This window comes from Chanos chanos, chromosome 3 (genome assembly GCF_902362185.1).
Source record: "Chanos chanos chromosome 3, fChaCha1.1, whole genome shotgun sequence".
Lineage (NCBI taxonomy): Eukaryota > Metazoa > Chordata > Actinopteri > Gonorynchiformes > Chanidae > Chanos > Chanos chanos.
Window position 1 is genome coordinate 38,280,506 of NC_044497.1, and position 17,831 is coordinate 38,298,336.

The 17,831-nt window shown below is 40.2% G+C and overlaps 2 protein-coding genes across 2 annotated transcripts in view; both read right to left on the bottom strand.

Annotated features, from left to right (window-relative positions):
- Window positions 1–2,177: 2,177 nt before the first annotated feature.
- prrc1 (proline-rich coiled-coil 1) lies at window positions 2,178–12,108 on the bottom strand. Its single transcript, XM_030769788.1, has 9 exons — window positions 12,005–12,108; window positions 10,688–10,803; window positions 8,610–9,020; window positions 7,422–7,567; window positions 7,009–7,111; window positions 6,594–6,757; window positions 6,201–6,304; window positions 4,101–4,203; window positions 2,178–3,688 (listed from the first exon to the last, which is right to left on the bottom strand). Exons 2-9 carry the CDS (start codon window positions 10,782–10,784, stop codon window positions 3,479–3,481), a joined length of 1,338 nt encoding a protein of 445 aa, XP_030625648.1. The 5' UTR covers window positions 10,785–10,803; window positions 12,005–12,108; the 3' UTR covers window positions 2,178–3,478.
- Window positions 12,109–14,695: 2,587 nt separating this feature from the next.
- megf10 (multiple EGF-like-domains 10) overlaps window positions 14,696–17,831 on the bottom strand; it is a 55,817-nt gene continuing 52,681 nt past the window's right edge. The window contains exons 24-27 of the mRNA XM_030767830.1: window positions 17,691–17,814; window positions 16,057–16,101; window positions 15,526–15,732; window positions 14,696–14,859 (exon numbers count right to left, since the gene is read on the bottom strand). Of these exons, the coding sequence (XP_030623690.1) occupies window positions 14,696–14,859; window positions 15,526–15,732; window positions 16,057–16,101; window positions 17,691–17,814 (540 nt within the window). The remainder of the gene's footprint in view (window positions 14,860–15,525; window positions 15,733–16,056; window positions 16,102–17,690; window positions 17,815–17,831) is intronic.

The following is a 17,831-nucleotide window of genomic DNA, read 5'->3' on the forward strand; positions in this document are numbered from 1 at the left end:
TGAAGATGACTAAGCTATTGAAGCCATGGATATAAAACAAATTCATTAATTTGTTTTAAAATAAAACTTAACATCTGCACAAAGTCAAAAACATCACATTTTGGACACCAAAGACTCTTCATCTGCACAGAGAAATGCTGCCTGAACAGACTGCAGAGCCATTGGCTGTCTGTGGAAATGCCGCAGCCCCGGGCCTGTTTCCATGGCAATGTTAAGCACAGGTCCTATGTGTGCAGTCACATCCACTGACAGTGATCAACCACAAAAGTGAAATGTTAATATTTTATTCACATCTTCTCAGATCTGCATACTGCTGTTTACTGCAATCAGCGAGACCAGTTTGCAGATTCGGTTTAAGTAGTTACAATAATGTTCATATATGTGCTAAAACATGTAAGTGATTCAAATGAAAATAAGGCATTGCAAAGATCAGAGTTACATTCTGTCCTATATCATTTGGTGGTAAGAGGCATAGACCATGTAGGATGGAATGCAATCTACGCTCATAACAAAGCCAGTGCAGCTCCTTCACAAGCCACTTGGGGACAAGTAATTAGAAAAATGTAATCCCCAGATAGTAAAAACCAATTTAGGAATTTAAATGTTATCAGGGTAAAGCTTTCAGCACTGGATCAAAAATAAAACGTAAATTAAATTGAATTATTCTAAGTCTAATTCATTAGCCACTTGTGGTGTCATTCAGTCTGTCAACCTATATTTGTTCAGATAGTCTGTTAATTCAATGAGGTAATTAGCATGTTTTATAAACAAATGAGAATCATCATATATATATATATGCTACATATTGTATGATGAGAGCTAAGATGATATGCAGTATGATTTAAAACGATCAATAATCAATTGGTTCAACCATTCAAGAGTAAACAGGTCAAAACTGGGCAGGACACATGCTTAGGGATCATATCTCTCTGCAGTAACAGAACAGTGTTATGGCTGTTCTCACACTTGAAACTTCTGTCAAACTCTTGTATATTTCTCACATAACAGTAAAAGTACTAGTGTGGGAACATCCCATTCTTAGATATGAGTAGATACTACTGCTAGTGCTATGTGACAAAGCAACAACTAATCTTATCCACCGAACTCTAACTACCTGTTTTATAAATACCCAGTTATCGTTTACACAGAGTGAAATCATGATTTTATGAGTCTTATTACTGAGTTGGAGACAAGGTGGTGTTTTGAAACAGTCTGAATAAGCAAAGAATAAAAAAGCTTCAGCGCTGTAATTATCACTTCTCTAGGATCTTAGCCACGTTAATTAAACTGTCTCTTTCGCCTTAGGATTGGACTGCTTGATTGCTGTGTTCATCTTGGAAACCCATTTCTCCTTCACACAGAAGTTCTCAAATGAGTTCTCCTGGCTCCCGCCCTCCCTCCGGCCACGGCTCACACATCCATATCCACAGGGAGTGAAGCTATTGTTCCTTCACTCAGTATGTACGCTGAATATCTAATAGGACGACATGTCTGAGTACCCAGTGTTCCAGTCACATCTAATTGGAGAGACACATGAGCTTAGAACAGTAGGCCAGGAGTTCATTAGCCATTTACACTCCCTCCTGTGTCTTATTAGGACAGTCAGGGGTCAAGAAAGACACAAGAGCCTGGTTAGTAACCCTCAAAATCAAACAAAGGGTATCTGTCCGGAGACAGAGAGCAGCTTAATTGATAATGACAATCTTTTTGGGTCATAGGAAGACCTTTCTGTGTGTGTTTAACATGAACATAGAGGGCGTGGGAGTAGATTACATGTAGGTTCATTATGTCTCAGGAGTCTGCTTGTTTAGTATTGTCACTACTTCATTGCACCTTTAAAGCCATGTTGACTGCTTTGAGGAACACCGCAGACCTAAAGAGGTTTTGAGCTCCATTTAAAAACAGCACAACAGCAGCAGCACTGAATAACAATGTCTGCTCTTGTTCACTGGTTCAGGGGCCCCTACAGACTCCTTTTTCCCCCCACTACAATACGAGTAAAAAATATTTATTTTGAGCATTGTCATGACACAAAAGCTTTCAGAGAAGTAAAGGCAAAGACTGATAAACTGTCAAACTTTCCCAGAGTTCGCAAATGCAAAGGGGCTCCACCTGCGAGTGTGACTAAACAGACGAGACATGATTCAGCCCCTGCATGATAAGAGAAGTCACAAACACAGATGGCTCACAGAACACACGAAAGTGACATGCAGGTATACGAAAATGGGCTTTACTCACTCTCTCTCTCTGAAAAAGGCACATAGAGGAGATAGAAGTCCACCTTCAACAAACAGAGTCATGATTGTTTTCCATATACAAACATGTTGACATTAAAGAAAAAGGGAAAACTGTAGTTCCCTTAATATTGATGTTCTGACAACAATTCAACAGATCTCCTGATAAAACGATTACAACAGGAAATTTGACATGAAATGTTATCCTGTACACAGGAAACTCAAGTTTTCAGCTTAGATAGTGAATGGGATACATTGTACCTCTTGGCGTGAAAGTGTATATTGACATAAATACAGAGCTCATGCACAGGTTTGTGGCCACTGCATTTTCCTGCATCACTCTGAGTGAAGATTAAAAATGCTCTTAGTACAGTATACAGAAGCAAATAAAATGGTAGAATCCGTTAGAATTTTAAGTTAAGTAAAAAAAAAAACCCTACTCATCAAATGATTTCATAACATCTCAAATTTGAAAAGAAACAAAAGCCAACAATTATCAACTTCATTTGAAATGTAAATGCCAATGACTATAATGGAGTACGTACTTGCCTTGCTTTAATGTGCTGAGTAAGTTTAAGACATTAAAAACAAGCTTTTAAGGCTTTAAGATGGAGCCCACACTGCAGGTCATACATATACTCTTTTCATAAAGTAACTGACTCCATGTAAAAGGTCTTTCAGCCAATTCATTCCTTTACTACAACAACAGTGTTGTCTGTCTTCAGTGATTTGGCATGAAGATTAACGTAGTGGCTTTAGTGCAGTATGTCTCTCCTTTGGTAATTAAATACCATCCTTTTGCCGTTTACAGTGCACAGAATGCGGTAAAGGTGTAGCCGTGAGTCATTCATTAATAAAGATCTGAACTGAGGGGAACAAAGGACGTGACTAAAAAAAAAAAAATCATAAAAATTCACAAATGGCCAAGAATTTTTTTTAACAAGATTATCCCTCTTTTGTCTGTATTCTTTTCTTCTTGGGTCATTTCATACTTTTGTTTCCCTTGTACGAGATGCTCTCTGAAAACTCGTAAGAATCGTTTGGCAGTTTTTTTGTTCATCACTCTGTCCGACTCACCATAATGCTGGAATGTTTCTGCTGGATTTCACATGATTAAAACATGTAATAGAAACAGACATGCGGCCTTTGGCCACGAGGATGAATAAGGTTCCTATTGACCATCAGGAGCATCACACCGCGGAGGTGTGGCCCCGCACCCTGGAGTATAGCGTGGGTGGTCAAGCTCACAAAGTGCGGGGGGGCAGCTGTAGTTTGTATGTGCCAGCTAGGGCCTTGGCAGCACTGTAGATCATCTGTTTGCGGGACATGCCAGTGAACACCTGGTGCCAGTCCGTTCGGCTAACGCCAGGCACGCTCCTCTCCAGAACCTCGCCCACGGTAACCATGAGGCCAGACCAGCGCAGACTGTAGTCTGGAGGGGTGAGAGACTGGGCCTGTGTGGAAAAAAAATGTAAAAAAATAAACCTTTTAGAAACTTCCTAAAAATACCCTGGGCTACACTGCACGGCTGTGCGTTTGAACAGCTGATGTGATGGAAAGCTTCTTAATTTTAGCGCCTTATGACAGCTTGGCAGACTGAGTCTCAAAATATGGTGCATGAATCGAAGTAACATGGCACTTCAGACGAACGTTAGTCAAACAGGCCTCCAGCTGTCAGAGAGGCACCTACAGGCAGAAACACGACTCAACAGTATCAAAGCCTCAGCTCATCTCAGCAGTAAGTTTGTATAGGGACAAATTGCACTGTCATAGTAAAGAACGGTTAGAGATGGGCCAGTGTTGTAATACTCCTGAAACCATTTTTCAGGAAACCAAATTTCAGATTGTGCTGATAAAGACACTTACCTGTTGGACGTGTTCCAGGGCTACTGGTGTGGCCTGAGTAAAAGTCTCAATGTGAATGCCATTCCCAGGGTCATCCAAAATCAGACATCCAATGTCAAACCATCTGCCAGACAGAGTCAACCATCAGCCACAGGCCAGTCGCAAAGTCATAACACAGGTAAGTCAGTAAATGGAAGAGTTTATGTACAGCTGAAGTCAAGCCGAAAGACAAAATAAGCAAAACCTCTCAACCCCTGTACTATTAAGCATCTGTTAATCAATGCTTGTCTAGGTCATGTCTGTTTACTCCACAGAACCTTTAGTAATAAACCTATAACCTAATAAAAAGATGGACGTTTTTTGTGTCGTTGTAGTTTTAGAGATTTACATGCAATACATATCCCAAGGAATTAGGCTCATAACATGTCGTCATTCTTACATTATAACCCATGATAACAACGCTGGTTGGCAATTTCTGTTTGGCTCACACAATGACTGGAATATGACAGGGAGGGTGTAGGCTCCGTTATCAACTCAAGAAGATGAATGACTGTAAGTTATCCACTTAGACCTACTGAGAAATAACCATGGAGACCGAAATGACCCTCTGCCTCTACTGTCCATTTTAACGGTGACTGGTACCTTTGTTTTCAATGTGGTGAAAGCGGTCCTTGTCTTGTTGTCTGATGCACAGGCCTATATTTACAGTACAGTCCATCTACTTGTCTCTGATTCAATGGTTTGTTTTGATGTTTTCTTTGAATGAAATACTGTATGATATTAATTGGAATATCCTATTTAAACCAAATGATTTTTACTTCCAGTCAAGCGACACCTTGCTCTGTCCCTGTTGGTCTTCACACGTCTGTGAAACATCTAAGTATTTAAATGTTAAGATTCCTAAAGGCTAATAAAGGCTGTTTTGCCTCTAGTTTTAGAATGACTATAATTCAGCATATGGGCCCTAATCTATCTGTGAGCAATGACTGTTTAACAGCATGGATCTGCAATGAGTGTCATGGCATTACTAAATGACAGTCATCAGAATGCATCAAACATCAAGCAGTACAATGGCTGCCGTTATGTGCAACCTAACAGAACTTTATTGGCTCATGAGTCAGCATCTTATGCAATTCTCACAACTGTTTTGAGACGGACAGGGCACATCGTTTGATATGTATATGGCTCCTGATGTCTTTTAGGAGATTAATGAATGTGGCCATGTCTTAAATGGCCACAGACCAGAAACAGAAGTCAAAATCACTAAGATTCGCTCAGATATAGGTTATTTTGTCTGAGACAAACAGGCAGAGATTGGAACTATGGGGTGCTTTTCCTTTGTTTATGCTATAGAACACATAGGACAGAGAGAATGTCACACAGTCTGACCCAGACACATGGTCATCAGTATTCTCATTGCGTTTCAACTGTACCAAACACAGGCCAGCCAGCCAGCCACACACACACACACATACACACACAGGACAATCACATCCAGTGTCCTTAAACTCAATACAGGACTGCGAGACAATCAGAATGTCACTGAAACCATGACACAAGTTTAAAACAAGTGATGACATTTATAAAAAAAAAAAAGAAAAAAAGATTCCAAGATTCTTTAGTGTCCGTCTACTCGTTTTTTTTTTTTTTGAGAGGGGTCTTAAAATCTTGACTGGCATCTGCTGGGTGAATTAAATGTTCTTGTCAATGCTACACACTCGAAGAAACAGTGACTTTGGCCTGAGCCGATGACAGGTTCAGAACACATCATTTGAAGAAAATTATGGCTTTGGCCAAGACAGTAAGTCAAATATTAACTATAGAGAAGACAACCAATGGACCATAATCCTTCTTCTGTTGACAGTTAATTATGCTTTTCACAAAATCACTTGGTCCCTGTATGTGGGCTGCTTTTCAGCTTATTAAAATCAAACGCCCTGAACACTCTCTCACCACACTGGAGAGCTGCTGAACAACCCCAGAGAACAACTATTGATAAAGACTGAAAATGCTTCCCTATGGAGTCTTGTACAACCCAAAGTCTACTTGTTAATGATGATCCCTGTAGATGAAGCAACTGGGAAGGAAAAGGGGGAAGATTTGAAGGAGTTTTAGACTTACTTGTCTGGAAACAGTTCGGCGATGAAGTTCTCCACGGAGACCACCGGCTGCTTCTCATGGATCATGCCCGCACGGCGCAGGCTGTCAATGCGCTCTTGAGCGCCCTGCAGAGACACAAAATAAACACACACTCATTCGGTCATTTGTCCTGCAGTCCCAAACATGAAAACACTGGGGCCGTCAGCGCATCACTTCACAGCGCCTGTGTCTGTCAAACTGCCAATCCCCTCTAAAAACCTGTTTTCTCAACAACCCATTGTCATTGGTGATAAGAGGACGTTTAAAAAGGGCAGTGATGATGTCATGAACTGGCAGCTTATGATAAATGATGCATAAAGCAGCGTGTAAAAACACTGGTAAAGAAAAAATCGACTGTTCCAGGTTGTGACTGACCTTGACTCCTGCAGCGTAGCCGACAGGCTGAGGAGCGATGTTGGACTGACCAGGCTCTCCGGTCACCATGGCCAAGCCAAACACCTCCTGAAAGGCATCTCGTACAGCGCTGACCTTCACCTCTTTGTCCGAGGTCACCACGATGTCCACGTCGCCTCCAGACTCTGTTCAGGTGGGTCACATTGCATAATTCAAAGGAGTCATACAGCACACTGACAGATTTGATAAGACAGGTGGATCATTCAGGACTTAGATAACAGTGAACTAAATTCAGTTGGTTCATAAAACACAGTGATGTTTCGAGAAAGTCTCACAGTCAAAAGCTACTGTTGATGTGACTGAAAACTCAGGTACATACAGTATGTTCTCCATAATTGACAGATCTGATCCACAAAAAAGTTCTGATGTAACTTACTGATGTAAGGTGCCATTCCAGGGTCTAACGTGGTGATCATGGACTCCACTGAGTGTTTGGTTTTATCCAAAACAGTTTTTACCATAGGGTTACCAGCTACACCCTGAACATTTTGACATGTATACACACACACGCACGCACACAGACAGACAACACAGAAGCAATAATTTAGAGTGATACAATAAACCATTTTTCTATCATGTAGTCATTACCTGAAGAACCCTCTAATCTGCACTTTTAGGTAAAGCTAGTCAATACCCGGTTAAGTGTTACTGTTCATTACAAATGACTTTTCATTCTCTCTCACCAATTAAACTATGGGAGCTGCTGTTGGCTGCTGATGTTTCCTGAGTTTGCTAGAAAAACAACAAACCTACATTAAGATCCATGTAACTTAAAAGTTTCAGATTTACCTTGATGAATCCCCATATTCCTCCTCCAGAATTAGCAGCCTCAGAAACTCTGGGGTCTTCGTGATCCTCGGGGAAGGTGATAGAGGAACCGGCTTCTAAGCCTCCAGACATCACTGGCTGCTGCACCATTGGGTTGGTCATCACCCCTGGAGAGGAAGTGAAGAAGTCAGCACAACAGCACAAAAATCACAGAAAAGAACAAAGACTTTAAGACCCTCAAAGACCTTTCAAAACAGCCCATTTCCATACTACTTTGTTACTAGGAGTTTCACCCAGCATAGTGAGACAAGTGACAGTCTCCAGCAGTGGTGTATGTTGTGAATAGCTTTGAACTGACAGCCATGGCCCTGCTGAGATAAGCTCCGTCCTACTGCTGTTCATTTCCACAAAAAAAGGAATTCAATTTGCCATGATGACCTCCTCTTTTCCACATTTTACGCCACTCACTTCTGGCTTCAAATCGAATCTTTATATGTAAACTGTCCACAAATTAATCCTCCTGTTCAAAGGAAATTTGGTACAAACTTTGTCAAAGACCAACAAATTTTTTTCTCTAACGCAATAAGTACAAACCTAACCTCATTATCACAATCTGAATTAGGAACTGTCAAAGAATAGACTCTGACCATGGGAAGACATATAGTGAGTGGCTGCAAGGACACTGTAAAAGTGAAAGTTAATTACAGAAATAAGAAATAAAAGACATTAGACAAAGATCCTATCAAGCATCCTACCACATCAATAATTTATCTGTATCTAGTGAACTTCAGCATCATATCTACAATGAAAGGTTCCCATTCTAGCTCAGAATTAATATCAGGCCAGACTTAAAGGAAAAGCCTTTTAGAGGAGACAGACATAAAAATTGCCAGTGTGGCAACTTATATCACTCTTAATTACTTTTCATTATTTTAGGTTGTCAGTTGCTGATAGCTTCAGACTTCTGAAATTACTCAATAGCAGCTTACAACCTGCCAGGTCTTCATTGACAAGACATGTCAAATTCATCAATATTTCATTTTCTACTGGGCTATTCTATTAAATCACTCTCATGCAAGACACTGTGTTGAGATAAGATGGAGAAACTTCAATTTAGCTGACTACCTTTAGCTTATAACTCCACTGTCCCTCAAAAAAAAAAAAAAAAAAAAAAACCTGTAATGTGAGAAATCTTGTTTGTCCATTTACCTGGCACAGGCGGGCCAGTGGAGAAGCTGGGCATCAGCGGTGTCTGGGGTGTCCGACCGGCATGCCCACGGGTGATGTCATACCCTGCACTCATACTGAATCCAGTGGTGGGGGGTCCGGTGGGTGGGGCAGACAAGGCAGGGCCAAGTGGAGGGGCAGAGCTGAGAGGAGGTATTGAGGGGGAGGAAAAAGGTGCCATGGTACTGTTTTGAGGCATACCAATGGGTGGAGGGGGGACATGGGAAGCGGTGGAGAGGGGGCTCATGGAGCTAAGGGAGAAAGGAGGAGGGGCAGAGGATTGGATGGGGGGCAAGTTAGAGGTCACCGCTACAGGTGTAGGAGTAGAGAAACCCTCTGGAGCAAATGTAGAGATGCCCGCGGTGCTGGGCAGGGTCAGTGGACTAGTAAGGCCTGTGGGGAGTATTTTAAAGAGCAGTTTAGTAAGTGAATGAAAAGAGAAAATTACTAAACGTACGCTTCAGTAATAAAGCTGTTTTACCAAGATAAGTTCTGTGCTCTTAATCTGAAAGGTTGACCAAAACAGCAAGGAATATGAGCAGTGACAATCTTGGAAAGACCCAGGTTTACAAACAAAAAAGCCCAGAACAGCACAATTTGATATACTTGGCAGTTTTATGCTTAGAATGAATTTATTTAGAGTAATACAAATCATTTTAAAAGAATCATTTCAACCCTAGGACAATCAATATCTATTTTTAAGTCCTTTATTAGTCATGTCAGGTAGGAACACAATGACCTACAACTTCTTCAATAAGAACAGTAGAGGTCTTGCTTTTCCCTCAGCAAGATTACAATGAACGGGCCTTTCAAAGAATCTAGTGGCTTTAACATATAATGACTGGCTGCTAGCTATTACAGATGAGCCTCACAATCACCGAGATGACATTGCGTGTGTAAATAACATTGCTTTAATTGCAGCTCATGTCAGGCAGGGCATCAGCTGGGAATACTTTGCCAAAAGCCAAAACTATTACTGCAGTAATATGCTACTATGAAGGACAAAGTTATTATCATATATATTTGGAAGAATAGGTCTCACAGCAAGCATCCAAACACTCCGTTTCAAGTTGTTTTCTAACTGCAAGCCTCCAATCGCTTTGTCTCACCATGCGGCATGGGAGCTCTCCACTACACAGCTGGGTGCAAAAATATCTTGGGTTGGAAATTTAAAAAAAAAAAAAAAACATATGGTGAGAGGAAATGAACAGCATGCTTGAATAATCTGTGTCTTTACTATGCAACAAAATCTGTTCTGGAATAGTGTACTACCTACCATTAAGGGTTATATGCATGTACTGCTGACACTCTGACATAAAACCACTACACTGAAAAGGTCTTCACATGAAAGTAAATTGCCATCTCAAAGTTTTATCTATTTTGAAGGCAACAGGGATGAAATACCCTTTGGTCACCCACTGAAATTGCCAGTTCCCTGCACTATTGCAGGTCCTTGCCACTGCACAATCCAGCAGAGTTAAGACTACTGCATGTTTCCTCCAATACATGCAAAGTCAGCAACAGCTTTCTTCCACCAGCACTGCTTACAAGCATCTATATGGGTTTACAGTATGTGTGGAGGCCCACGCTATTTCCCCTAGATTTATCTGCAACTGTCCCCACACCCCACTGATATCTGGAGTCACTGAAGCACAGTGACGGGGACAGTACCTTGTCCATCTGAGCTTTGCTTGACCCAGTCAGTGGTTATCACCGAGACTAGAATTAACAACCCCTGCAACAACACATGGGGTGATTTAATGCTACACTGCCCTGCCCAGACTCCCATCTCTTCATCGGTGACATCTATCAGTTAACAAAGGCAGCAGGCAATAAAACATGAAAAAAGGACAGGTGCTTTGAATTCCAACACATGAGCACCTAGTAACTTAACTCACTTAAAAAATACCATGCTGCAACACTGAACATACTACCTGCTGTTGGTTTTCAAGGGTTTACTTAAAAAAGCTTTGGTATTTGTAAACGTGTGTCCCCAAGTACCCCACTGCCAACTCCACCTTGTTTGTGGTCAGCCTTTTCCATTTCTTCATCTGACTTACCCGTAGTCAGAGGGCTAGGACTGACAGCAGCAGCCACACTAGGAGGGGGTGGAGGAGTCGTGGGGGGTGTGGTCTCTATTCCACTCTCTTCCATCATTTTCCCTCACTTCCACCAGCTGTGTAGAGAAATGCAATTAGTTCAAGTTTTGCATAAAAAGGAGGAGGGGGCCTGACACAGATATGTAGCAGTAGGCTAGATGTCACATGTGCCTAATGTCAGACAGAGAAGTTCCGCTGTAATGATATGTGTCTTAACTGTTCTAACAGGGAGCAGAAGGTACAGCACGTCCTTGCTTTTAATCCGACGATGATAATAAAAGGAAAAAGCAAACGTTTCGCTTTTACTGAGCACACAATCCAACAATCCAACTGTGCTGTGAGCAGGGACCTCAAAATGTTCTGGTCAACCAAAACTGCCCGACCTTTTACTTTTGTAGAACCAACTGCAGGAAACAAAACATGCGGTTGCGGCCATCACTGAAACGGTAGCAGGCTGTGTTACAAGCTATTTAGCCCAACTGTAGGACTAAATTGCAAAACTGTCTAGTCATTTCACACAGCAGAGGCAACCTCTATGTAAACAAAAGTGACTGGGAAGACCGACTCTTTGATCCGTGCTGTCTTGAAGTTTCCGTCAGCTTAGTCAACTGTTGCCACGTCTTCGTGAGTACGCTACACGCCTGCGTATAGCATTAGCCAGTTTAGCAAGGAAGCTAAATCTGATCTAACATTTAAACTTAGTACAACTGTCCAACGACCTGTTAAAGACCTACCAGAGTAGGCAAACGTAAGCACCGAGAACACATCATATCTAATGCTAGGTGTGCAACAGGTGCGAAAAACGAGTGGCAACATTCTGATTAATTATGTACCGACATCACTGACAAGTCAATTCAGGATTATGGCAAAACGCCCAAGAGGTTGAAATTGATAATTAGCTATCCGGTAGTTCACTGAATAGCAAAAACCATTTGCTTTACACTTTAGGATTCACTACCTTATGCATTAAAAGTACTGCCAACTGTTTGTTGACCTAACCAATGAAACTCGACTTCTCAACAACCTTCGGCAAATGAATGTCAACAATAGCCACGAGTTGATCTGTTGCAAGATGTAAGCTATTTCATCGGCTAGCATGCAGAGCATGATAAATCTCTAAAAAATATCCCGTCTGAATTTTACAGTGTGTAACCACCATTAGCTTATGCTATCTCGCCAAATAGCTTATTTATCAGCCGAGCGAAATGACAGAATATGAAAAGAAAGGTTAAAAGTGACGATTGAACATGAAAGACAGCACATGGAACCTACTCCTACCTGACTTTTGTATTCAGTGCGTGCTCTAACGTCTTACGGAAAATCAAATAGCATCCAATTAATGCATAGATAACCAATAAGCTCTACAACTTGATATCCCTGTCGAAAATGGCGGCGTTCAGGTGACGTCACACATTGCCACGTCTAAAGTTGCGATGGGCGGTACATCCCGGTAATGTCCAATCCAATTAACTCACGGTATAAATAGACTTACACTAAACGTTTATTCATTTAAAAATGAAGTAATATTGCTTAATGGCGGGTTAATTACTTCCTTGGCTATGCTACAAGTAAGGAAAAAAACGAATGGGAAACGAGAATAGTCAGTTTGTATGATATATAAACGTTGAAAAAAATCTAAATTTGAACAAATTGTTTGATGACAAAAACAAACGATCACTAGGAGCCAACTGGACAAAAGAAACGCTCCCTGCAAGCTTATTTATTAATATTAATGACTTCCTCATCTGTACTTATTTTTTGTTGCAATCAAGAATGAGTGATTTGAGTGTCACTTAGTAGAAATACATATCTGTGGTCTTAAATGCAGCCTGCTGTATGCTTAAGTTATACCCAAACATGGAGTATAGAGTATGAAGAATTGCTTTGGAATAAGCCATAGGAAACTAATTTCCACTCATCACATTATTGTCATTTTATTGTAAAGCAAAATTGCACATACAGTACATGAAAGCTATAAGAAAACAAAAAGGTGATTTGAAAGTGTAAAGAGTTGTAGTTTGAGGCAAATGTCATTATTGTTAGTGTTCTGGGAGGGGGGAGGGCAAAATGACAGCTGTGCAATTTTGTTGTTTTTTTGAAAAAAGAAAAGAAAAAGAAATGAAGTATAGTCATAGGAAAGCAAAGGCAGTCTTGTAGATATATACATGCTCAATTACAAACACTGTCCAGACTGACTGCTACATCTCAGTTGGCCGACAAAAATCCTTATTCATGTCATATTTGAGTGGCTAATCTTTACAATCTGAAAATGAATTTAAAGTAACATAGTGATCTGTATGTGCATGACATGGTTTCATAACAAAACAGAAAACCTGTTATACTGTGTATTGTCCTTTAAGACAATTAATCAAAATGAATGGACCTCAAACCAAATGTGATCCCAAACAGCAATAGCCTTGAGATTGTTTCATTACTACACACACTGAAGACACAGTGCTGAGTGCATTTCGCACATGAACAACAAACATTTTTACATTTTGTCTAAAAGGAATTACGGCTATATACAGTTTTATACAATGAAGTTTCATATCTGGCTCAGAATGGTTTAAGACTGAAGGTGGTCCTTGCATCATTTGACAGAAAGGAAAAGACTGGAGAAAGACACAAGTTTATCTACATCCCACCTACACACCTGCTGTGCTCAATTTAAATTCATTTTCTTCTTACTACAAATTTTCACTGTTTTGCAAAAGTCCAGCTTAAGCATAATCATTGTTACAGTTATTATTTTTTAAAAAGTCACATAGCACTTAGAAGATTGGACCCTTTAATTTCCACTACAGACCTCAGCTAAGTTTGTTACAATACAAAAATCACAAACGACTGAATAAAATACTGCCCAAATGTGTCCACGTAAAAATACAAAAGTGCCACTGAGGAGTATTCACATGAGATTTCTGCAAATACCATCACTTTTCAATGTATTACAGATATCATGAGCAATTCTATGGAAGATGTATTTTGTTGGATATATGTATTTTTGTGAGTTTGAAATAGAATAACAAAAAGTAAGACTGCACAGACAACCCCAACATACACAGATTTACAAACACAGACAGAATCATTCACACAGTACGGCTCTGTTCCATGATTATATAACTGGAAGTTTAGTTATTACAGTTAAGGCCAAACCTTTAGTGCTATAAAATATGTAGTGTCACCAGTATAAATGCGAGTGATTGACAGACCTAGACCTATTTAGCACAGGACAAAGAAAAGTGGATGCTTAAATTCACAGCATGCACCAAAACAGCCAGTTAAACCAAAAAGAAGTATTATGGCACTTAGACCTTTGGTTAAAACACATTGGAATAACACAGAAAAAAAGAACAAAAACTGTAACACTGTAAAGACAGTCCAGATAGTTGAAATACATTTGCCTACGAATATTGACTCATACAAAACTCAAAAAGCACAACCAAATGGACAATTCAGCCTCTTTTTTCCATTGCCTAATACTCAATAAGATATTTATTCATTACAAAAATAAACTGAGGTTTGCTTTGTATTCATATGCTAGTCTACAGAATAGTCAAGGCAAGTGATATGGTGTCACTGGTGAATGGAATGATTCATTGTATGAAAGGGCTAAAGCTGAAAAGTATTCCTTTAAATTGCTACAGTAACCTGCTACTGTATCTTTACCTGTCAGAAATTAATGCTCAATCTTTTCCCTCAAGGTAAATATTGAAGGATGGTGCTGCAGCTCGGTGGACCAAACATGTGAAACAAGGGTAAATATTCAGATTCAATTTCAGTTAAACAAAGTGTGATAAAGAATGATTACAGTAATAGTTTGATAATAAAATAGAGTTATAAGAGTGTTAATATAGTGTTGAAGAGATATGCAGCGTAAGAGCATGTGTCAAGCCATGAGTGAATCTGTCAGGGCTATTGGCTAGGGCCATTGCAATGGGGGCATGGTCTCTAATGAAAGTTTTTGAGAGTTCATTCGCTGTCCAGCTCTTTATGGGGAGATGGGGGGCTGTCTCGTGTGGGCAACACATCATAATGGCTTGGGATGTGGCTGTTCTTTGGTAGGTCATAAGGGTCCTGGCCGAAGGGTCCAGTGCAGTTGTTGCCAGGCAACTGGACAGTGTTGACTGTAGGCTCTGAAATTAGATAGCCACATTAAGGTTAAGAGATATATATATATATATATATATATATATATATATATATATATATATGTCTGTTATCACTGCAGTGAGACTGTTCTTTAAACTGTAAGACTGTTCTTTAAGCAGGGCTAAAGAATAGGTTCCATTATAGGTACCACTGCTCTGTGCTAAGTTTGGTCGGCAGAACGATTCAGTGCTGTCATAATAGTGTCAATTTTATACTGTTTTCACACATAGTAATGTTGCATTCCACCATCAAGCGACTAAATCCATAGCATCAGCAGACTAGCCTAGACATGAATAGAACAAAAATAATCATCAGCAATGTAAACCTCTATGTAGCCTAACACACATAATGATCATAAAACATTATGCTGTGATATTTACTATTCCCGTCCAAAATGCAAGCTAAACTTTGGCATCAAATACAGGCTTTCCTGCCAAACCCTACTCTGTACCACTCTGAGTCCCACGAAAGGTGATTGCAGGCAAATGTGCAGTAATATTCCACAATGTGTACTGGCACCAGGAGTCAATCTTGTTTTGTTCCTTTTTATTCCAAATGAAGTGTTTATTGTGTATTACTGCATAGAACTCTCAGATTCTCTCAGATCTGAGAAAACATTAGCAGTCATATCAAATCATGGAACATCTTACCAACTTCATAGACATTTTTGTTAGAAGGGCTGGAGTTGTGTATCTCTGCATAGGGGGAGTCCTGTCGTGCCGGTGACTTCATCTCCACATAACCACACTCTGTATTCTTGGGGGTTAAAAGTGGTGGATCTTTAATGGTGGCATAAGGGTTTTCTGAGCTGTTGAGGGAGCTGGTGCTGGCATGGTAGGGCATGCCTTTTACCAAGTCTAGGCAAAGTATAGAAAAACACATGAGCTGGTTAAAAAAAACACATAAAATGAGCTTAGTTGATACTATGTCATGCACAGCTATAAACAATGGCATATAAAAGAGACACACTGTGCACCTTTTGTGGTTTGTGAGTATTGCATTTATCAATAGTCGTGCGAAGAATGCAATCTGATCAGGTATTGCTGTGAATCAGGAAGCTAGGACTTTTAAGTCACAGATTTATGAATTATTATGACTTATTCATGGTCATAATAACTCATCCCAGGCTCAGGAGTAGGTTTTAGAACTAGTGTCTTTCAAAACAAAACTAGAACTCTTACCTCTCAAAGACTTCCCCATGTAACGTCTGTCAACCCCATAAGCTCCTAGTCAAGTAACAGAGAGAAAACAAGGTGGAGAGTGTGGGACCCAGCAGAATGCCCAACAAGGGAGAGAGACAGGGGAGAAAAACAAGGACACAATCCATTTTAACAAGGACACAATCACTGTTTAGTCCAGTGTGGCTAAATGCTGACGCAAAATTTTATGCAACAGTGATAGAGACACCGTGTCATTTGAGGTTCTAATGAAGTAAATTAAAACTGGGCTTAAGGAGAAAAAACATTCACACAGAGAAAATCATAGCACAGATCACTATATGAGCTCTTTATACTCTCGCTATTTTAACTGAAAGCCAGTCACAAGGATTAAATGTCCAGGGAACATCATTTTGGCAAACTGACGCACTGAATTCATTGATCATTGAATTCATTTGTTCTTGTTAGAATTAAATATTTGAATAAAATTTTCAAAAGTGGTCCGTGTTGGACAAACCAAAAACCAAATTCTTATTCTTTCTCTCACTGTATTCTTGAGCCTCTAATTTATGACCCACTCCTTTCTCTCTTAATGTCTGTTTCCTATTTATGTGAATTTCAAAAACTTCAAAATAAAGGAACAAGGGACACGGGGGATACAAAGTATAATGAGAGCAGGTGCCCGCACAAAGGTCTGGTTACTGAGTTAATTAAACAATTGATATCCCATCATGCTAAGGGTCATGTCAGAAAATTGCTGGGCAGGCACAGTCCTCTGCTATTTTGACTGGATGTAAATGATTTTGAAAGATGGGTGTCCGCTGAGGCACTTTTCACAAGAGCCTCTGTGACTAAGACTGTCAACTTGGTGAAATGTCACAGGGAACTATGGGTAAGTCTGAGGGAATGACATCATTAACTAGGGTCAACTGTGGCCCACAGAGCACTACCCTTTGACAATAATGTCCATGTACTGGTTTGAGTTGCAGGGCAAAACAGATGAGTAACTGAAACTGTTGACTGAAAATAACAATCTGGTGAATGAGTAGGCAGTTTAATCAAGAGCAGTCCATTGATATCTTTACACAGAGGCATTGTATGAACGGGTTGCAGTAAAACCCCTTCTTGTGCCTAAGTCCAATAAGCAGTCATGCATGGAAACTTAAAAATACAGATTTTGGAGCATGGAGGTGCAAAGAACACAGGCAGTGGTTTGCTGAGCAGAAGAAAAAAGATAAATAGCTAAGAGAACAAAGCAGTTCTGACAGATGATTTCAATCCTGTGTTGTAGCATTTCTATCCTGATAGGAGTAGTCTCTTCTAGGATGACAACAAGCTCACTAACAGTCATTACTGGCACTAACAGTCACTGAATGACTTGACAAGCATGAAAACAATGTAGCACATATGCCGTGGCTATCCCAGTCACCAGATCCAAACCAGTTTAAGCACTTATTATGGGAGATTCTTGGGCAGCGGCTAAGGCAGCAAACTCCATGACCAACAAAACACAAAGTGATGGAATTTCCTGTCGAAAAACAGTGTTGCAGATACTGGTATATCTGTAGCCATTTGGAGTTCGGCATCTGAATGTATTCCAGTTAGACCAAATGATAGCGTGAGATAAGAATAGGAGTTTTTTCCCTTTAAAATCTCACCCAGCTCATTGAAGCAGCCTCCTTGTTTCCAGTCAGCAGGCAATGTTCCAGTGTGTTCCATCAGAGGAGGTCTCTTTCTTGGCTCCGCATTCTTTAGGTTCACAAACAACTGGTTGTTTTTTGACTGTAAGCCATAAAAAC